The sequence below is a fragment of the Balaenoptera ricei genome, chromosome 1, assembly GCF_028023285.1.
Source record: "Balaenoptera ricei isolate mBalRic1 chromosome 1, mBalRic1.hap2, whole genome shotgun sequence".
Lineage (NCBI taxonomy): Eukaryota > Metazoa > Chordata > Mammalia > Artiodactyla > Balaenopteridae > Balaenoptera > Balaenoptera ricei.
In genome coordinates this window covers 44,003,961-44,027,111 of record NC_082639.1, presented here as the reverse complement: position 1 = coordinate 44,027,111, position 23,151 = coordinate 44,003,961, and the positions used below count along the sequence as shown (strand labels likewise).

The 23,151-nt window shown below is 37.2% G+C and overlaps 1 protein-coding gene across 8 annotated transcripts in view; it reads left to right on the top strand.

Annotated features, from left to right (window-relative positions):
• Positions 1 to 23,151, top strand: part of TUT4 (terminal uridylyl transferase 4) — a 155,610-nt gene that overhangs the window by 47,632 nt on the left and 84,827 nt on the right. For all 8 annotated transcript variants that reach the window (XM_059922538.1, XM_059922493.1, XM_059922489.1 and 5 more), the window contains exon 4: positions 3,889 to 4,005. In XM_059922538.1, the coding sequence (XP_059778521.1) occupies positions 3,889 to 4,005 (117 nt within the window). The remainder of the gene's footprint in view (positions 1 to 3,888; positions 4,006 to 23,151) is intronic.

Below are 23,151 nucleotides of genomic sequence, written 5' to 3'. Positions count from 1 at the left end.
TGAGTCCTCTCCCTCTTTTTCTTGATGAGTCTGGCTAATGGTTTATCAATTTTGTTTATCTTCTCGAAGAACCAGCTTTTAGTTTTATTGATCTTTGCTATTGTTTTCTTAGTTTCTATTTCATTTATTTCTGCTCTGATCTTTATGATTTCTTTCCTTCTGCTAATTTTGGGTTTTGTTTGTTCTTCTTTCTCTTCCTTTAGGTGTAAGGTTAGATTGTTTATTTGAGATTTTTCTTGTTTCTTGAGGTACGCTTGTATAGCTATAAACTTCCCTCTTAGAACTGCTTTTGCTGCATCCCATAGGTTTTGGATTGTCGTGTTTTCATTGTCATTTGTCTCTACGTATTGTTTGATTTCCTCTTTGATTTCTTCAGTGATGTCTTGGTTATTTAGTAGTGTATTGTTTAGCCTCCATGTGTTTGTGTTTTTTACTTTTTTTCCCCTGTAATTCATTTCTAATCTCATAACGTTGTGGTCCAAAAAGATGCTTGATACGATTTCAATTTTCTTAAATTTACTGAGGCTTGATTTGTGACCCAAGATGTGATCTATCCTGGAGAATGTTCCATGCACACTTGAGAAGAAAGTGTAATCTGTTGTTTTTGGATGGAATGTCCTATAAATATCAATTAAATCTATCTGGTCTGTTGTGTCATTTAAAGCTTCTGTTTCCTTATTTATTTTCATTTTGGATGATCTGTCCATTGGTGTAAGTGAGGTGTTAAAGTCCCCCACTATTTTTGTGTTACTGTCGATTTCCTCTTTTATAGCTTTTAGCAGTTGCCTTATGTATTGAGGTGCTCCTATGTTGGGTGCATATATATTTATAACTGTTATATCTTCTTCTTGGATTGATCCCTTGATCGTTATGTAGTGTCCTTCCTTGTCTCTTGTAACATTCTTTAGTTTAAAGTCTATTTTATCTGATATGAGTATTGCTACTCCAGCTTTCTTTTGATTTCCATTTGCATGGAATATCTTTTTCCATCCCCTCACTTCCAGTCTGTATGTGTCCCTAGGTCTGAAGTGGGTCTCTTGTAGACAACATATATATGGGTCTTGTTTTTGTATCCATTCAGCAATCTTGTGTCTTTTGGTTGGAGCATTTAATCCATTCACGTTTAAGGTAATTATCGATATGTATGTTCCTATGACCATTTTCTTAATGTTTTGGGTTTGTTTTTGTAGGTCCTTTTCTTCTCTTGTGTTTCCCACTTAGAGAAGTTCCTTTAGCATTTGTTGTAGAGCTGGTTTGGTGGTGCTGAATTCTCTTAGCTTTTGCTTGTCAGTAAAGCTTTTGATTTCTCCATCGAATCTGAATGAGATCCTTGCTGGGTAGAGTAATCTTGGTTGTAGGTTCTTCCCTTTCATCACTTTAAGTATATCATGCCACTCCCTTCTGGCTTGCAGAGTTTCTGCTGAGAAATCAGCTGTTAACCTTATGGGAGTTCCCTTGTATGTTATTTGTCGTTTTTCCCTTGCTGCTTTTAATAAGTTTTCTTTGTCTTTAATTTTTGCCAATTTGATTACTATGTGTCTCGGCATGTTTCTCCTTGGGTTTATCCTGTTTGGGACTTGCTGCACTTCCTGGACTTGGGTGGCTATTTCCTTTCCCATGTTAGGGGAGTTTTTGACTATAATCTCTTCAGATATTTTCTCTGGTCCTTTCTCTCTCTCTTCTCCTTCTGGGACCCCTATAATGCGAATGTTGTTGCGTTTAATGTTGTCCCAGAGGTCTCTTAGGCTGTCTTCATTTCTTTTCATTCTTTTTTCTTTATTCTGTTCCACAGCAGTGAATTCCACCATTCTGTCTTCCAGGTCACTTATCCATTCTTCTGCCTCAGTTATTCTGCTATTGATTCCTTCTAGTGTAGTTTTCATTTCAGTTATTGTATTGGTCATCTCTGTTTGTTTGTTCTTTAATTCTTCTAGGTCTTTGTTAATCATTTCTTGCATCTTCTCAATCTTTGCCTCCATTCTTATTCCAAGGTCCTGGATCATCTTCACTATCATTATTCTGAATTCTTTTTCTGGAAGGTTGCCTATCTCCACTTCATTCAGTTGTTTTTCTGGGGTTTTTTCTTGTTCCTTCATCTGGTATATAGCCCTCTGCCTTTTCATCTTGTCTATCTTTCTGTAAATATGGTTTTTGTTCCACAGGCTACAGGATTGTAGTTTTTCTTGCTTCTGCTGTCTGCCCTTTGGTGGATGAGGCTATCTAAGAGGCTTGTGTAAGTTTCCTGATGGGAGGGACTGGTGGTGGGTAGAGCTGACTGTTGCTCTGGTGGGCAGAGCTCAGTAAAACTTTAATCCGCTTGAATGTTGTTGGGTGGGGCTGGGTTCCCTGCCTGTTGGTTGTTTGGCCTGAGGCAACCCAACACTGGAGCCTACCTGGGCTCTTTGGTGGGGCTAATGACAGACTCTGGGAAGGCGCACACCAAGGAGTACTTCCCAGAACTTCTGCTGCCAGTGTCCTTGTCCCTACGGTGAGGCACAGCCACCCCCCGCCTCTGCAGCAGACCCTCCAACACTAGCAGGTAGGTCTGGTTCAGTCTCTGTGGGGTCACTGCTCCTTCCCCTGGGTTCCAGTGAGCGCACTGCTTTGTGTGTGCCCTCCAAGAGTGGAGTCTCTGTTTCTCCCAGTCCTGTTGAAGTCCTGCAATCAAATCCCACTAGGCTTCAAAGTCTGATTCTCTAGGAATTCCTCCTCCCGTTGCCGGACCCCCAGGTTGGGAAGCCTGACGTGGGGCTCAGAACCTTCATTCCAGTGGGTGGACTTCTGTGGTATAAGTGTTCTCCAGTCTGTGAGTCACCCACCTAGCAGTTATGGGACTTGATTTTACTGTGATTGCGCCCTTCCTACCATCTCATTGTGGCTTCTCCTTTGTCTTTGGGTGTGGGGTATCTTATTTGGTGAGTTCCAGTGTCTTCCTGTTGATGATTGTCCAGTAGCTAGTTGTGATTCTGGTGTTCTCACAAGAGGGAGTGAGAGCACGTCCTTCTATTCCGCCATCTTGGTTCCTCGTATTGTGTTTTTGTAAATTTTTTTTGTATCATCTTATGGGTGGAGTCTTGGCTTTGGATTCAGATATACATGAAATTCAGCATCTACCATGTAATATTGTTGTATCCTTGTGAAAGTCGCAAGGTCTACGAGTTTTTTTTTCACATCTATAAAATGAAGATAATGCCAATCTAGTTGGATTATTAGGGGAGTTAAAATGACAAATTATATGTCAAACATCTAGCATAGTGCCTAGCATATAACAGGCCCTTTGGAATTACTAATTTTTTATTATTTCAAGAATACATGTATAAAGTATGATTTAAGTATTGTGACTGATACTTTTCATGTGTCATAATTGTTTTTCCCTTCAGAGTAGTTAACTCAAGAGGTTATCCATTTATTCCCGTGTGATTGTAATTGAGTAGAGTGTTTTCAAAGCTCAGCTTTTGGAATTGTCTTCCATATTTGCAATTCATTCTTTTGAAATTCCCAATTTGAGGGTGAATTTTATTTTTTATGGTAATCAAAAAGACTGAAATTTTGAAACCAGTTTTTGAGACAGTGTTGGAATAAGACTAAATAATAATACTGCCTTTCTTATCTTACATTGGATTCTGAAGACTATATTATATTAGATAAGTATCAAACATATTTAGGATTATCATATCTTTTGAAATTAGTATATTATCTCCTGTGATGACTATTTTGAAAAGGACAACTATCTCCTGGGTATATGAGTACTGAATTGTTTATTGAAAAGTACTCGTTCATTGCTTATTTTTGTCTCATATATTTACATAGTTGTATCCTTCACGTATATAGTTAAAATTTTACTTTTTTTTTGTTTTCTGAAAAAATGTTTTCAACTTTTTTTTTTAGCGCTCACCAGAATATACCAATTGCCGATATCTGTGCAAACTTTGCTTAATTCACATTGAAAACATCCAGGGAGCTCATAAACATATAAAAGAGAAACGACATAAGAAAAACATTTTGGTAAGTCTTTTTACAAAATATTTTATTTATTTATTGAATGGTAAAACTATATCAAATATTTTTTATTAATGAAAGTAAAAATCAAGTATTTGTCTAGTCATATAGTAGTAACTGAAATGATAGCGTTGAAAGCTGTGATTGCCTTTCTTATCTTAGGTGATCAGGAGGGGAACCTTCTCAGAGACCAGTTTGCTCATCCTAAAGTATGTTGATTCCTAAGCTTAAAGGTACAATCAGTTAGTCCAACCAGTATTTACTGAGTTCTTATGTGTTAGGTCTAGGGAGTGGTGAATAAGATAGTCATGGTTCTTGTCCTCAGAGTTTCTAAAGTATTGGTGAAGGCATACACTGAATAAGGATTTAAGTATGATGAGTTTTATTAAAGGGGCAATTGTGGTGCTAAGGAAGTGTACAAGGATATTTTACTTAATTTAGAGGAGGGATAGTTTCTTTGAGAAAGTGACATTTGTTGAACCTTGAAGGTAGAGGTTGAGTGGCATAGAAGGGTGAGATGAGAGCATTTTACACAAAAAAGCAGTATGAAGGTCTCTAAGTTATAAAAGGACATGGCATATGAAGAGCTGAAAGAGCATGATTGGAGCAAAGAGAACCAGGAGGAAAATGGTATGAGATGAAGCTGGAGAAGCCCAGATCATGCGGGGCCTTTTAAGGTTTAGCCTTTGGGAATTCATAAGTTTTCAGTGATTTTTATTAGAACATTTCATATGGACATAGTATAAGTAGAATGTTTTCTTTTTAAAATTCATTAGTATGTTAGCTATTTAATTTTTTCTTTTCAAAGTTATAATATTAATTCTATATAACTTCTTACTTATCTCTAAGATATTTTCTCTGAGAAATACTCTTTTACTTGACCTTCCCAACAAGTCTGTGTTATAGGTACACTTTCTTGGTGCTCCCATAGTGGCTTGATCAGAAAGCCTTATACAGTGTGTTATAAATGTCTGCCTTCTCTCTTCTTCTAGGCTTCAGTATCCAAATATTTTCGAGGACAGGTTTAATTTCTTATCTATTTTTGTTTCTGCGTTGCTTAGTACAGTGTCTGACACATAGTAGGTGCTCAGCACATTTTTATTGAAAACAATGAATGCATTGAAAAAATTCAGGAACTTAGAAGGAAAAGAAATCATTCAAATTTTATCAGCCTATTATTTTGATTTAATTAGCATATCAGAAGACTTAATAGAACAGAGCCAAAGTGGTAGTTTAGGAGATAATAACTGAGAAATTTCAAGAAATGTTCAAAGATGCTGATCATTAGTTGCAGGAAGCTCAGGGAATTCCAAACAGACTTAAAAAGAAAGCCATTATACATTATATACATTATAGGGAAATTTTAGAATATTACAAAAAAACAAACTAACCTTAAAAGCAGCTGTACTGGACTTTTGGTGAAGTTGGAATAAAAGGGACTGGATTTACCTTCTCCTCGAAATAACCAACAAAACAAAACAAAAACAAAAACAAAAACAGACAAAAATCACTAATAATGTCTTCTTTAGGCAACAAAGGACCAACAGTGAATGAAAAACAAATGAGATGAGCTCAATGATTACTCCAATTTGAGAGAGTTTCTAGATGGTATTATAGGGAGTAGAATGCAGTGGACTCCCAGGGTTGAGGAGATGGACGAGTCCAGGGAGTACAGTGTGGCTAGAGTTTGTAGGACAGAATAACAAAAACGAGAAAGCTATACAGAGAGAAACCCAGAGATCTATGGACAGTCCCCTCAGAGTATTCAGCACAATACTGTGGTGCATGCATGTGGGAAAGCTTCCTGAAGCCAGGGAAAGAACCATCTGGGGATTAGAACAGTGCTTGGTGCTCACACAGAGCTGGGAATAGTATTTTCCAACTATCCAGACTGAAAAGCCTCATACTTTGTGGGGTATTGGGTAGAGTACTCAGAAAGGTCTTGTTTTAGTAATGGGGAATATTTAACCCTAAACTAAATGTGGTCTGGTCCCAACTAAAAAGTTTTAAAGGCAAGATCCAAAAGAATAAACTATTTCCAAGTATTTCATGTCATTATAGAACGAAGCTTGAGAATATTTATAGGAATACAAAATATCCATCACTGCCAAAAAGTTCACATTGTCTGCCATTCAGTCAAAGATTATCAGGCATACGTGGAAGCAGGAAAATACAAACCATGAAGAGAAGAAAGATCAGCCAATCAAAACTGACCTTGAACTGACCCAGTAGAATTAGTAGAGAAGGACATTAAGGGAGTCAGTATAACTATATTCCTGATGTTCCCAAAAATAGAGACATGGAAGATATAAAAAAAGATTCAAATTGAACTTACAGGAGTGAAAACTACAATGTCTAAGATGAAAAATACAGTGCGTAGGACTAATGGCAGATCAGATATTGCAAACGAAAAGGTTAGTGAGGGGCTTCCCTGGTGGCACAGTGGTTAAGAATCTGCCTGTCAGTGCAGGGGACACAGGTTCGAGCCCTGGTCTGGGAACATCCCACATGCTGCGGAGCAACTAAGCCAATGTGCCACAACTGCTGAGCCTGCGCTCTAGAACGCGCGAGCCACAACTACTAGCCTACGTGCCACAACTACTGAAGCCCACGTGCCTAGAGCCTGTGCTCTGCAACAAGAGAAGCCACCGAAATGAGAAGCCCATGCACTGCAACAAAGAGTAGCTCCCGCTCGCCACAACTAGGGAAAGCCCACGCGCAGCAATGAAGACCCAGTGCAGCCAAAAATAAATAAATAAAATAAATAAATTTATATTAAAAAAAAAGGTTAGTGAACTTGAAGATAAAGCAATGGAAACTATCCAAAATGAAACAGAAAGAAAAAAGAACTTGGGAAAAAGAAAGAAAAGAGGATCATTGAGCTCTGGGATAATTGATATGTATGTACCAGTTCTACACAAACTCTTCCAGAACATTGAAGAGGAACAATGCTTCTCAACCCAGTCTATGAGGCCCACATTACTCTAATACCAAAACCAGGAAAGGACATTACAATAAAAGAAAACTTCAGACCAATATCCCTCATTAACATAAATGCAGAAATTCTAAACCTTATTTTAGAAAATTGAATCCAACAGTATATTTAAGGAAGAAATACATCATGACCAAATAGGAATTTATTACAGGAGTGCATTGTTGGTTTAACATTAGAAAATGAATCAATGTAATTCATCATACTAACAAACCAAAAAAGAAAACTATATGATCATCTTAGTAGATGCTGAAAAAGCATTTAAAAGTCCTGATTAAAAAATCTCAGCAGACTAGGACTAGAAGGGAGCTTCCTCAACATGATAAAGAACATCTGTGAAGAAGTTACAGCTAACGTTATACTTAATGATGAAAGACTGAACGTTGTCTCCCTAAGATTAGGAAAAAAGACAGGTATGAAAATGGTATAGCTGCTGTGGGAAACTGTGTTGCAGTTCCTCAAAAAGTTAAAAATGGAATTACCGTGTGATCCAGCAATTACACTTTTGAGTATATACTCAAAAGAATTGAAAGCAGGGTCTTGAAGTGATATTTGTACAGCCATGTTCATCGTAGCATTATTCACAATAGCTTAAACACAGAAGCAGCTCAGTTGTCCATCAACAGATGAATGGATAAATAAAATGTCACATATACATACAGTGAAATATTATACTGCCTTAAAAAGCAAGGCAGGGAGGACTTCCCTGGTGGTCCAGTGGGTAAGACTCTGTGCTCCCAATGCAGGGGGCCCAGGTGCGATCCCTGGCCAGGGAACTAGATCCCACATGCATGCCACAAGTAAGAGTTTGCATGCCGCAACTAAGAGTCCGCATGGTGCAACTAAGAGCCTGCATGCCACAACTAAAACAGATCATGCGTGCCGCAACTAAGCATGCCACAACAAAGATCCCGCATGCTGTAACTAAGACCTGGTGCAGCCAAAATAAATAAATATTTAAAAGAAAAAAAAAAAAGCAAGGCAGAGACTTCCCTGGTGGTCCAGTGGTTAAGACTTTGCCTTCCAATGCAGGGGATGTGGGTTCGATCCCTGGTCGGGGAGCTAAGATCAGACATGCCTCCTGGCCAAAAAACCAAAACGTAAAACAAAAGCAATATTGTAACAAATTCAATACAGGCTTTGAAAATGGTCCACATAGAAAAACATAATCTTTAAAAAAAAAAAAGGCAAGGCAATTCTGATATGTTACAACATGGAAGAACCTTGAGTAAATTAAAGCTAAGTGAAATAAGCCAGTCATAAAAAGACAAATACTGTATGATTCCACTTACATGAGGTACTTAGAGTAGTCAGAATCATAGAGATAGAAAGTAGAATGGTGGTTGTCAGGGACTGGAGAGATGGAGGAATGGGGAGCTATCCTTAATGGGTGTAGAGTTTCGGTTTTACAAGATGAAAAGAATTCTGCTGAACGATGGTGATAGTTGCACAACAAATGAATGTCCTTAATTCCACTGAATTGTACTTGTAAAAATAGTTAAGATAGTAAATTTTATGTTATATATATTTTATCACAATAAAAAAATTGGAAAAAAAGATATGTTCACTCTTACCACTTTTATTCAGCATTTTATTAGAGGTTCTAGACAGTGCAGTCAGGCAAGAGAAAGAAAGGAAAGCTATCCAAATTGGAAAAGAAGAAGTGAAACTATATTTGTAGGTAATATGATTGTTTATACAGAAGTCTAGAAAAGAGTTATTCATTAGAATTAATGAGTGAGTTTAGCAAGGTTGCAGAATACAAGCTCAATATGCAAAAATCAATTATATTTTTATATACTAACGGTAAACAGTATAAAATTGAAATTTAAAAAACTGCTATTTACAATAGCATCAAAAATATGCAAAACTTATGTACAGAAATTACAGAACATTCCTGAGAGAAATTAAAGAAGAGCTAAAGAAATGCAGAAATAAACCTTTTTTATATGTTGGAAAAATTGATACTGTTAAATATCTTTCTAAACTGACCAAAATCCCAAATTGAAAAGCTGATTCTAAAATTCATCTGGAGGGACTTCCCTGGTGGTCCAGTGGTAAAGAATCCTCCTGCAATGCGGGGGATGTGGGTTCGATCCCTGGTTAGGGAACTAGGTTCCCACATGCCACGGGGCAACTAAGCCCATGCGCCACAACTAATGAGCTCATGTGCCTCAACTAGAGAGCCTACGTGCTGCAAAACTACAGAGCCCACATGCCCTGGAGCCTGCACGCCACAACTAGAGAAGAGAAAACCCGCATGCCACAACTTCGAGAAGCCCGCATGCCTCAACGAAGATGCCACATGCTGCAACTAAGACCCGACGCAGCCAAAAACAAACAAATAAATAATAAATAAATCTTTAAAAAAAAGCTATAATGGAAAAGAATCTGAAAAAGAATCTGTCTGTATAACTGAATCACTTTGTTGTACACCTGAAACATTGTAAATCAACTATACTTCAATAAAAAAGATAAAAAAGAAGAGAAAAGCTAAAATTCATCTGTAAATGCAAAGACCCTAGAAAATCTAAAACAACTTTGAAAAAGACCAAAGTTGGAGGACTAACAACACCTGATTTCCAGACTTATAAAGCTACAGTAATCAAGACAGTGTGGTATTGGCATCAAGTAGACAAGTAGATCAGTGGAGCAGAATAGTGAGTCTACAAATAAGACTACAGTTCTATGAACAACTGATTTTTGACAGACATTCAAAGGTAATTCAGTGGAGAAATGATATTCTCTTAAACATATGAATAGTTAGATATCCATGTACAAAGAAAGACGTTTGATCCATACCTTGCACTGTGTAAAAAAATAACTCAAAACTGGATTACAGACCTAAACGTAAAACCTAAAAGTATAAAATTTCCAGAATAAAAAATGAGATAAAATCTTTATGACCTTGGATTAGGCAAAATTTCTTAGGTATGATACCAGAGGAAATAAATGATTAATGGGACTTCCTCAAAACTATAAACTTCTGCTTTTTGAAAGATATTTTTTAAAGAACAACAATATTAGCTGCAGACTGGGGAAAAATATTTGCAAATCATATCTGGTAAATTATTTGTATATAGAAGATATAAAAAACTTTCAAAACTCAATGATAAGTATAGTAATCCCCCCTTATTCGTGGTTTTGCTTTCTGTGGTTTCAGTTACCCTTGGTCAGCCATGTCTGACAATATCAAATGGGAAATTCCATAAATAAACAACTTAACAGTTTTAAGCTACATGCCATTCTGAATAGTGTGGTGAAATCTCATGTTGTTCAGCTTCATCCTGCCTGGGATGTGAAACATCCCTTTGTTTAGCATATCCACGCTGTGTATACTACCTGCCTGTTAATCACTTAGTAGCCATCTTGGTTATCAGATTGGCTGTTGGTGGTATCACAGTGCTTGTGTTTGAGTAATCCTTATTTTATTTAATAATGGCCCCAAAGTGCAAGAGTAGTGATGCAGGCCATTTGGGTAGTCTCTTAATGTGCTTAATTTATAAATAAAACTTTATCATAGGTATGTAGAGAAAGAAAATAGTATTTACAGGGTTTGGTGCTATCTGTGGTTTCAGGCCTCCACTGGAGGCGTTGTAACATATCCTCCAAGGATAAGGGGGGACTATTGTAAACAAACAACCAAATAAAAATATGGGCCAAAGGTTAGAGCCAAGACTTTTTTAAAGAAGACATACAGATGTCAAACACATGAAAAGATGCTCAACATTATTCGTCATTAGGAAAATCACTACACTTATTAGAACAGCTAAAATTAAAAAGATTGACTATGCCAAACATTGTCAAGGATGTGAATGAATGGCAAGTCTAAAACAGGGCTGGTGGAAATGTGAACTATTACATCCACTTTCTTTTTATTTTGTTTATTTTTTTAAACTTTAAAAATATTTATTTAGTTATGTGGTTGCACTGGGTCTTAGTTGTGGCTCACTGGCTCCTTAGTTGCGGCTCGCTGGCTCTTTAGTTGTGGCATGCGTGTGGGATCTAGTTCCCTGACCAGGGATCGAACCTGGGCCCCCAGCATTGGGAGCACGGAATCTTATCCACTGCACCACCAGGGAAGTCCCCTAATTTCTTTTTAAAGATTTTTTTTCTTTTTTAATTAAAATTTTTTTTTTAAATTTATTTTGCTGCATTGGGTCTTAGTTGTGGCACGTGGGACCTTCTTTGTGGCATGCACGGTCTTTTCGTTGCAGTGTGTGGGCTTCTCTAGTTGCGGCACACGGGCTCCAGAGCTCATGGGCTCAGTAGCTGAGGCATGCAGGCTCTCTAGTTGTGGCATGTGGGCTCTAGAGCACACGGGCTTAGTAGTTGCGGCCTGTGGGCTTAGTTGCCCTGTGGCACATGGGATCTTAGTTCCCCGACCAGGGATCGAACGCGCGTCCTCTGCATTGGAAGGCGGATTCTTAACCACTGGACCACCAGGGAAGTCCCTAAAGGTTTATTTTAAAATTATTTTTAATTGAGAGTTGGTTGACATATAACATTATATTAGTTTCAGGTGTACAACATAATGATTCAATATATGTATATTTTGTGAAATGATCACCACAGTAAATCTAGTTAATATCCACCACCACACATAACAATTTTTTTTTCTTGAGGTGAGAACTTTTAAGATTTACTCTCAGCAACTTTTCAATATACAATACTGTATTATTACCTATAATGTCAAACAGTATATTATATCTCCAGGACTAATTTATTTTATAACTGAAAGTTTGCACCTTTTGACTACTTTCACCCATTTCGCTCACCCCCAACCACCCACCCCTGCCTCTGGCAACTACCAATCTGTTCTCTGTATGAGTTCAGGTTTTGTTGTTGTTTTTAGATTCCATGTGTGAGATCATACAATATTTGTCTTTCTCTGTCAGACTTATTTCATTTAGCAATATGCCCTTAGGGTCCATCCATGTTGTGGCACATGGCAAGATTTTCTTTATTTTTATGGCTGAAAAATATTCAGTTATATATATGGACCACATTTTCTTTATTCATTCATCCATCAGTGGACACTTAGGTTGTTTCCATGTCTTGGCTATTGAAAATAATGCTGCAGTGAACATGGAGGTGCAGATTTCTTTTCCTGTTAGTGTTTTCATTTCCTTTGGATAAATACCCAGAAGTGGAATTATTGGATCATATGGTAATACATCCACTTTTGAAAACATTTTGGCAGTTTTTAAAAAGTTAAACATATACCTAATATATGATTCAGCCATTTAATCCCTATGGATTTATCCAAGATAAGTGAAAGTATATGTCTCTACATTTACTTGTATATGAGTATTCATAGCAGTTTTATGTGTAATAGCCAAAGAGGTGAACAGATATACAAATTGTGGTATATCCATACCTTGTTATACTATTTGGTGTAAAAAGGAATGAACAGCACAACATAGATGAATCTCAAAATAAGTATCCTGAGTGTAAAAAGCCAGACAAAAATGACTATATACTGTGTGATTCCATGCATATAAAATTCTAGAAAATGCAGTCTAAGCTATAGTCATAGACAGCAGGTTGGTGGTTGCCTGAGTATGGGTGTGAAGAGGGAGGGAGTGATTACAAAGGGATATGAGGGAATTTTTGCGAATGATTGATATGTTTATTATCTTGACTGTGGCGATGGTTTTATTATATACATATGTCAAAAATGAACCAAATTGTAAACCTTAAATATGTGCAATTTGTTGTATATAAATTATATCTCAGTAAAGTTGCTTTTTGAAAAGCAGCCAGAAAGAAAAGTTAAGGTCATTCATAAAGGTGTGGAAGTTGGGAATGTGGCTGACTTACCAGTAGTAGCAATAGAAGCCAGAAGACAGTTGAATAGTATCTTAAGAGTTCTGGAGAGAGGAAAACCTCCTGTCAACCTTTATTTCTATATTCAGTGAAATTATCTAACAATAATCAATACAGAATATATATATATATATACACACACACACACACATACACACACTTATTTATTTTTTATATTTATTTTATTCAAGTATAGTTGATTTACAATGTTATAATTTCTGCTTTATAGTAGTGATTCAGTTATACATATATATACATTCTTTTTAGTATTTTTTTCCATTATGGTTTATCCCAGACATTGAATATAGTTCCCTGTGCTATACAGTAGGACCTTGTTGTTAAGCCATTCTATATATAATAATTTGCATCTGCTAATCCCAAACTCCCAATCCATCCCTCCCCCTCCCCCATCCCCTTTGGCAACCACAAATCTGTTCTCTGTCTGTGAGTCTGTTTCTGTTTCAAAAATAAGTTCATTTGTGTCATATTTTGGATTCCACATATAAGTGATATTATATGGTATTTGTCTTATTCTTCCTGACTTACTTCACTTAGTATGATAATCCTTAGGTTCATCCATGTTGCTGCAAATGGCATTGTTTCATTCTTTTTTATCGCTGAGTGGTATTCCATTGTATATATGTATCATGTCTTCTTTATCCTGTTGATGGACATTTAGGTTGTTTCCATGTCTTGGCTACAGTGACTAGTGCTACTATGAAAAGAGGGTGCATGTTAACATCTTTATTGGAGTATAATTGCTTTACAATGGTGTGTTAGTTTCTGCTGTATAACAAAGTGAATCAACTATACATATACATACATCCCCATATCTCCTCCCTCTTGCGTCTCCCTCCCACCCTCCCTGTCTCACCCCTCTAGGGGGACACAAAGCACCTAACTGATCTCCTTGTGCTATACGGCTGCTTCCCACTAGCAATTTATTTTACATTTGGTAGTGTATATATGTCCATGCCACTCTCTCACTTCGTCGCACCTTACCCTTCCCACTCCCCATGTCCTCAAGTCCATTCTCTATGTCTACGTCTTTATTCCTGTCATGCCCCTAGGTTCTTCAGAACCAGATAAGGATGGCAGTGTCTGATTTATTTGTGAAATAGAATCTTTAACTTAATGGTGAGTCTGACGTATTAAAGGGATTGAGTAGGAAAGACAAATGGTTTTCTCCCAAGCAGTCTCCAAACCACCCACTCTCCTTTGTGTGTGTGTGATTTTTTTTTTAATTTGCCAGGTATTTTATTTTATTTTATTTTTTAACATTTTTATTGGGGTATAAGTGCTTTACAATGGTGTGTTAGTTTCTGCTTTATAACAAAATGAATCAGCTATACATATATCCCCATATTCCTCCCTCTTGCGTCTCCCTCCCACCCTCCCTATCCCACCCCTCTAGGTGGTCACAAAGCACCGAACTGATCTCCCTGTGCTATGCAGCTGCTTCCCACTAGCTATCTATTTTACATTTGGTAGTGTATGTATGTCAGTGCTACTCTCTCACTTCTCCCCAGCTTACCCCTCCCCCATCCCATGTCCTCAAGTCCATTCTCAACGTCTGTGTCTTTATTCCAGTCCTGCCCCTAGGTTCATCAGAACCAATTTTTTTTAATCTTTAGATTCCATATATATGTGTTAGCATACGATACTTGTTTTCCTCTTTCTGACTTACTTCACTCTGTGTAACAGACTCTAGGTCCATCTACCTCACTACAAATAACTCAATTTCATTTCTTTTTATGGCTGAGTATTATTCCATTGTATATATGTGCCACATCTTCTTCATCTATTCATCTGTTGATGGACACTTAGGTTGCATCCATGTCCTGGCTATTGTAAATAGTGCTGCAGTGAACATTGTGGTACATGTCTTTTTGAATTATGGTTTTCTCAGGGTATATACCCAGTAGTGGGATTGCTAGATCATATGGTAGTTCTATTTTTAGTTTTTTAAGGAACCTCCATACTGTTCTCCATAGTGGCTGTATCAATTTACATTCCCACCAACAGTGCAAGAGGGTTCCCTTTTCTCCACACCCTCTCCAGTATTTATTGTTTGTAGATTTTTTGATGATAGCCATTCTGACTGGTGTGAGGGGATACCTCATTGTAGTTTTGATTTGCATTTCTCTAATGATTAGTGATGTTGAGCATCTTTTCATGTGTTTGTTGGCAATCTGTTTATCTTCTTTGGAGAAATGTCTATTTAGGTCTTCTGCCCATTTTTGGATTGGGTTGTTTGTTTTTTGATATTGAGCTGCATGAACTGCTTGTATATTTTGGATATTAATCCTTTGTCAGTTGCTTCATTTTCAAATATTTTCTCCTATTCTGAGGGTTGTCTTTTTGTCTTGTTTATGGTTTCCTTTGCTGTGCAAAAGCTTTTACGTTTCATTAGGTCCCATTTATTTTTGTTCTTATTTCCATTTCCCTAGGAGGTGGGTCAAAAAGGATCTTGCTATGATTTATGTCATAGAGTGTTCTGCCTATGTTTTCCTCTAAGAGTTTTATAGTGTCTGGTTTTACCTTTTTTGTCTTTAATCCATTTTGAGTTTATTTTTGTGTATGGTGTTAGGGAGTGTTCTAATTTCATTCTTTTACATGTAGCTATGTAGCTGTCCAGTTTACCCAGCACCACTTATTGAAGAGGCTGTCTTTTCTCCATTGTATATTCTTGCCTCCTTTATCAAAGATAAGGTGACCATATGTGCATGGGTTTATCTCTGGGCTTTCTATCCTGTTCCATTGATCTATATTTCTGTTTTTGTGCCAGTACCATACTGTCTTGATTACTGTAGCTTTGTAGTATAGTCTGAAGTCAGGGAGCCTGGCTCCTCTAAATCCTGAACAAAATACTAGCAAACAGAATCCAACAGCACATTAAAAGGATCATATACTATGATCAAGTGGGGTTTATCCAAGGAATGCAGGGATTCATCAATATATGCAAATCGATCAATGTGATAAACCATATTAACAAATTGAAGAAGAAAAACCATATGATCGTCTCAATACATGCAGAAAAAGCTTTCGACAAAATTCAACACCCATTTATGATAAAAGTCCTCCAGAAAGTAGGCATACAGGGAACTTAACATAATAAAGGCCATATATGACAAACCCACAGCCAACATCATTCTCAATGGTGAAAAACTGAAACCATTTCCACTAAGATCAGGAACGAAACAAGGTTGCCCACTCTCACCACTTTTATTCAACATAGTTGTGGAAATTTTAGCCACAGCAATCAGAGAAGTAAAAGAAATAAAAGGAATCCAAATCGGAAAAGAAGAAGTAAAACTGTCACTGTTTGCAGATGACATGATACTATACATAGAGAATCCTAAAGATGCTACCAGAAAACTACTCAGGCTAATCAATGAATTTGGTAAAGTAGCAGGATACAAAGTTAATGTACAGAAATCTCTTGCATTCCTATACACTAATGATGAAAAATCTGAAAGAGAAATTAAGGAAACATTCCCACTTACCATTGCAACAAAAAGAATAAAATACCTAGGAATAAACCTACCTAAGGAGAAAAAAGACCTGTATACAGAAAACTATAAGACACTGATGAAAGACATTAAAGATGATACAAACAGATGTAGAGATATACCATGTTCTTGGATTGGAAGAATCAACATTGTGAAAATGACTATACTACCCAAAGCAATGTACAGATTCAATGCAATCCCTATCAAACTACCAATGGCATTTTTCACAGAACTGGAACCAATAATTTCACAATTTGTATGGAAACACAAAAGCCCCTGAATAGCCAAAGCAATCCTGAGAAAGAAAAACGGAGCTGCATGTATTTTTTTGAATTAGAGTTTTCTCTGGATATATACCCAGGAGTGGGATTGCTGGATCATATTCTTTTTGTAGTTCTATTTGTAGTTTTTTAAGGAACCTCCATACTTTTCTCCATAATGGTTGTACCAATTTACATTCCTACCAGCAGTGGGAAGGGTTCCCTTTTCTCCTCAGCCTCTCCAACATTTGTTATTTGTAGACTTTTTAATGATGGCCATTCTGACTGTTGTGAGGTGGTACCTTGTAATTTTGGTATGCATTTCTCTAATAAGTAGTGATGTTGAACATCTTTTTGTGTGCCTGTTGGCCATCTGTATGTCTTTGGAGAAATGTCTATTTTGGTCTGCCCATTTTTCGATTGGGTTGTTTTTTGTCATTGTTGAGTTGTATGAGCTCTTTGTTTATTTTGGAATTAAGCCCTTGTTGGTCACATCATATGCAAATATTTTCTCCCAGTCCGTAGGTTATCTTTTTGTTTTGTTTATGGTTTCCTTTGCTGTACAAAAGCTTATAAGTTTGATTAGGTTCCATTTATTTATTTTTGCTTTTATTTCTATTTCTTTGGGAGACTGACCTGAGAAAACATTGGTATGATTTATGTCAGAGAATGTTTTGCTTATGTTCTCTTCTAAGAGTTTTATGGTGTCATGTCTTATGTTTAAGTCTTTAAGCCATTTTGAGTTTACTTTTGTGTATGGTGTGAGGGTGTATTCTAACTTCATTGATTTACATGCAGCTGTCCAACTTTCCCAGCACCACTGAGAGCAGAATATATTGATGGACAAATGAAATGAGAGAGTTAACCTCCAAAAGACCCTCAGTAAAGGAAATTCTAAAGGATGTATTTTAGATTAAAGGAAAATGATCCTCAGGGAAACATGAGAGATGTGAGAAGGAATGGAGAATTAAAGACATATTGGTTGAATAAAATAACAGTAGCAGCAACAATAACAACAGCATTCAATTTGTCAGGGGCAAAAATGCAGGTAGAACTCAAGTACTCAACAATAATAGGATGTAAGTTCGGAGAGGGTTATCAGTGTTACAGCTTTTAAAAAAATTCTGGTTTGGGAAGAGAATAAAGATACTGGCTTATTTTTTAGATATTTTTAAGTTAAGTATATATGTTGAAATACCTAGGTAAGCAGTAAAAGAGGGGCGGTAGAGTAAAGCTTCCAAACTAGTATAGGAAGAAAGATTAAATAAGATAATGAAAAAGCCTCCATCCTAAAGAATGGGCAGGTGTGTGGGGTAGGATGGTAGGCTGAGGGTGTCAGCAAAAGCAGGTGAAAAAGAAGCTCAATCAAAATTTATCTTACACCTATCCAAAAAGATAAATGAGCTATATTTTTCCAGTTAAAAGACTGGTACAAATTTTTGATTTATAAATAATTTATTGTGTACCTTCAGCTTCTGTCTTCGGCACTGATAGTATAGAGATCTAAAAAAATAAAGCATTATAACACGTGGATGTAGGGAGTTCACAGGTATTGGGAACCGGGCATATAAGCAAAGGGTTGAAAGAGTGTGGTAAGTGTGATAGTAGATGGTTTTTAGAATATGCTGTGACAGCAGATTGGGACTTATGTAATAAAGTGTGTAGTGAGTCAGAGAAGGCTTAATAGAGATGGTGAATACAGAATCTGATCCTAGTTCTTAAAAATGTTAGCCAGGGGGCTTCCCTGGTGGCACAGTGGTTAATAATCCACCTGCCAGGGCTTCCTTGGTGGCGCAGTGGTTAAGAATCCGCGTGCCAATGCAGGGGACACGGGTTCGAGCCCTGGTCCGGGAAGATCCCACATGCCGCGGAGCAACTCAGCCCGTGTGCCACAACTACTGAGCCTGCACTCTAGAGCCTGCGAGCCACAACTACTGAGCCCACATGCCACAACTGCTGAAGCCCGCGCGCCTAGAGCCCGTGCTCCACAACAAGAGTAGCCACCGCAATGAGAAGCCCGCGCACCGTAACGGAGAATAGCCCCCACTCGCCGCAACTAGAGAACGCCTGTGTGCAACAACAAAGACAAACACAGCCAAAAATAAATAAATAAATAAATAAAAATTTATTAAAAAAAATAATTATTCCTTTAAAAAAAAAAAAAAATAATCCACCTGCCAACGCAAGGGACATGGGTTCGAGCCCTGGTCCAGGAAGATCCCACATGCCGTGGAGCAGCTAAGCCTGTGCGCTGCAACTACAGAGCCTGCGCTCTAGAGCCTATGGGCCACAGCTGCTGAGCCTGCATACCACAGCTACTAAAGCCTGTGCCTAGAGCCCATGCTCCGCAACAAGAGAAGCCACGACAATGAGAAGCCTGCGCATCACAACTAGAGAAAGCCTATGTGCAGCAATGAAGACCCAAGGCAGCCAAAAAAAAAAAAAAAAAAAAAAAAGTTAGCTAGGTAGAGAAGAATACATCTTTACAGAAGAGAAACCAGCATGTGCAGAGTTACTGAAGCAAGAAACGGCAGACTGTGTTCAGGAAAAAACTAGTAGCTTAGCATAACTGAAGAAATCTGGCAAAGGGAGGGATGAAATATATGATGTTGGAGAGTTGGGCAAAAGCCTGATCATGAATGAATATGTATACTATGTTAGAGTGTTTGGATTTTATTTTGAGGTTTATGGAGCTTAATGACACATATTTTTGCAACATTACTCATCCTCGAATAAGTGTGAAAGAAGCCTTTGAAGGGTCTAGGTTGGGGAGACCAGTTAGTCTTTTTTTTTTTTTTTTTTTTTTGCCGTGCCTTGTGGCATGTGGGATCTTAGTTCCCCGACCAGGGATCAAACCCGTGCCCCCTGCATTGGAAGCGCGGAATCTTAACCACTGGACCTCCAGGGACGTCCCACCAGATAGTCTTTCATGATAATCTAGTCAGGCAATGAGGAACATTTGATATGAAGTAGTAGTTAGTGAGGATGGACTTGAGGTTAGAGTTTTAAGAGCAATGTAGGATATAGAATTGTGGAAGTAGAGGCCTAGGATATCTAAAATGATCATAAGGTATCTGATTTGAGATGTTATTATAGATTGTGATACCATTAACTTAGAGGAAATACTAAAAGAAAAATGTTTTAGAACATACTCAGTTTGATCCACTTGTAGGACATTTCAAGAAGAGATGTTCACCCATCAGTTGAATATAAAGATCTGGAATTTATATTAGGAGCTGGAGAATCATATTTGGTAATCTTCAGCATATCTAAGTCATAGATTTAGGTGAGATCACCCAAGGGAGTGAGAAGGAGAGAAGATCAAACAACACAAACATTTAAGGGACTAATAGTGGAGGAGCAACCAATAGACTGGATAATGATCAGAAAAATAGGAAAAATGGAGAAAGATATCACAGAAGCCAAAAATAAGGAGTTTTAAGAGGATAGTCCAAAGTATTGGATAATATAGATAAAAATAATCTAAGAACATAAAAATGTTTGACTTGGCAATAAGGAGGTTTTGATAATCCTGTAAGAGCAGTTTCTGTTTTAGAGCTAATGATATAGTTTTGAGTGAACAGGTTAAAGGAATGGTGTATGAACTCAACCTTCAGTAAGTTTCGTTGTGAAAAAAGAGGAAGGAAGATTGCTGGAGTGTCACACAGGATCTTTTTTTTTTTTTTTTTCTCACATATGGCATAGTGGAACTCTCATCATGGTTCACAGCTTTAATTTTTTATTAATTTCAATAATTGTGTAATTAATCCTTATATCTCTCTTGACTGTAAATTCCATGAGGGCAGGGATTATATCCATTCTTTCTTCCCCGTTGTATCTCCATTGCCTAGCACAGTGCCTGACACTTAGATGCTCCATCATATTTGTTGACTAATTATTACATTGGAAGTGGAAAGTGCACAGACATGGGAGTTAGACCTAAATTTAATTCTCATTTCCACCGTGTGATTCTAGAAAAGATATTTAACATCCCTGAGCCTCAGTTTTCTTATCTATAAAATGATTGTTTTTTCTTTTTTCCTTTAACATCTTTATTGGAGTATAATTGCTTTACAATGTTGTGTTAGTTTCTGCTGTATAACACAGTGAATCAGCTATATGCATATGTATATCCCCATATCCCCTTCCTCTTGTGTCTCCCTCCCACCCTCCTTATCCCACCCCTCTAGGTGGTCGCAAAGCACCGAGCTGATCTCCCTGTGCTATGCAGCTGCTACCCACTAGCTCTCTATTTTACATTTGGTAGTGTATCTGTGTCAGTGTTACTCTCTCACTTAGTCCCAGCTTACCCTTCCCCTCCTTGTGTCCTCAAGTACATTCTCTACGTCTGTGTCTTTATTCCTGTCCTGTCCCTAGGTTCATGAGAACCTTTTTTTTTTTTTTTTTTAGATTCCATATATATGTGTTAGCATATGGTATTTGTTTTTCTCTTTCTGACTTACTTCACTCTGTATGACCAACTCTAGGTCCATCCACCTCACTACAAATAACTCAATTTCGTTTCTTTTTATGGCTGAGTAATATTCCATTGTATATATGTGCCACACTTTCTTTATCCATTCATCTGTCCATGGACACTTAGGTTGCTTCCATGTCCTGGCTATTGTAAATAGTGCTGAAATGAATATTGTGGTAATGACTCTTTTTGAATTATGGTTTTCTCAGGGTATATGCGTAGTAGTGGGATTGCTGGGTCATATGGTAGTTCTATTTTTAGTTTTTCAGGAACCTCCATACTGTTCTCCATAGTGGCTGTATCAATTTACATTCCCACCAACAGTGCAAGAGGGTTCCCTTTTCTCCACACCCTCTCCAGTATTTATTGTTTGTAGATTTTTTGATGATGGCCATTTTGACTGGTGTGAGGTGATACCTCATTGTAGTTTTGATTTGCATTTCTCTAATGATTAGTGATGTTGAGCATCTTTTCATGTGTTTGTTGGCAATCTGTTTATCTTCTTTGGAGAAATGTCTATTTAGGTCTTCTGCCCATTTTTGGATTGGGTTGTTTGTTTTTTGATATTGAGCTGTATGAGCTGCTTGTATATTTTGAATATTAATCCTTTGTCAGTTGATTCGTTTGCAAATATTTTCTTCTATTCTGAGGGTTGTCTTTTCGTCTTGTTTATGGTTTCCTTTGCTGTGCAAAAGCTTTGAAGTTTCATTAGGTCCCATTTGTTTATTTTTGTTTTTATTTCCATTTCTCTAGGAGGTGGGTCAAAAAGGATCTTGCTATGATTTATGTTATAGAGTGTTCTGCCTATGTTTTCCTCTAAGAGTTTTATAGTGTCTGGTTTTACATTTAGGTCTTTAATCCATTTTGAGTTTATTTTTGTGTATAGTGTTAGGGAGTGTTCTAATTTCATTCTTTTACATGTAGCTGTCCAGTTTTCCCAGCACCACTTATTGAAGAGGCTCTCTTTTCTCCATTGTATATTCTTGCCTCCTTTATCAAAGATAAGGTGACCATATGTGGGTGGGTTTATCTCTGGGCTTTCTATCCTGTTCCAATGATCTATATTTCTGTTTTTGTGCCAGTACCATACTGTCTTGATTACTGTAGCTTTGTGGTATAGTCTGAAGTCTGGGAGCCTGATTCCTCCAGCTCTGTTTTTCTTTTTCAAGATTGCTTTGGCTATTCAGGGTCTTTTGTGTTTCCATACAAACTGTACAATTTTTTGTTATAGTTCTGTGAAAAATGCCATTGGTAGTTTGATAGGGATTGCATTGAATCTGTAGATTGCTTTGGGTAGTATAGTCATTTCACAATGTTGATTCTTCCAATCCAAGAACATGGTATATCTCTACATCTGTTTGTATCATCTTTAATGTCTTTCATCACTGTCTTATAGTTTTCTGTATACAGGTCTTTAGTCTCCTTAGGTAGGTTTATTGCTAGGTATTTTATTCTTTTTGTTGCAATGGTAAGTGGGAGTGTTTCCTTAATTTCTCTTTCAGATTTTTCATCATTAGTGTATAGGAATGCAAGAGATTTCTGTACATTAACTTTGTATCCTGCTACTTTACCAAATTCATTGATTAGCCTGAGTAGTTTTCTGGTAGCATCTTTAGGATTCTCTATGTATAGTATCATGTCATCTGCAAACAGTGACAGTTTTACTTCTTCCTTTCCGATTTGGATTCCTTTTATTTCTTTTACTTCTCTGATTGCTGTGGCTAAAATTTCCACAACTATGTTGAATAAAAGTGGTGAGAGTGGGCAACCTTGTTTCGTTCCTGATCTTAGTGGAAATGGTTTCAGTTTTTCACCATTGAGAATGATGTTGGCTGTGGGTTTGTCATATATGGCCTTTATTATGTTAAGTTCCCTGTATGCCTACTTTCTGGAGGACTTTTATCATAAATGGGTGTTGAATTTTGTCGAAAGCTTTTTCTGCATGTATTGAGACGATCATATGGTTTTTCTTCTTCAATTTGTTAATATGGTTTATCACATTGATCGATTTGCATATATTGATGGATCCTTGCATTCCTTGGATAAACCCCACTTGATCATAGTATATGATCCTTTTAACGT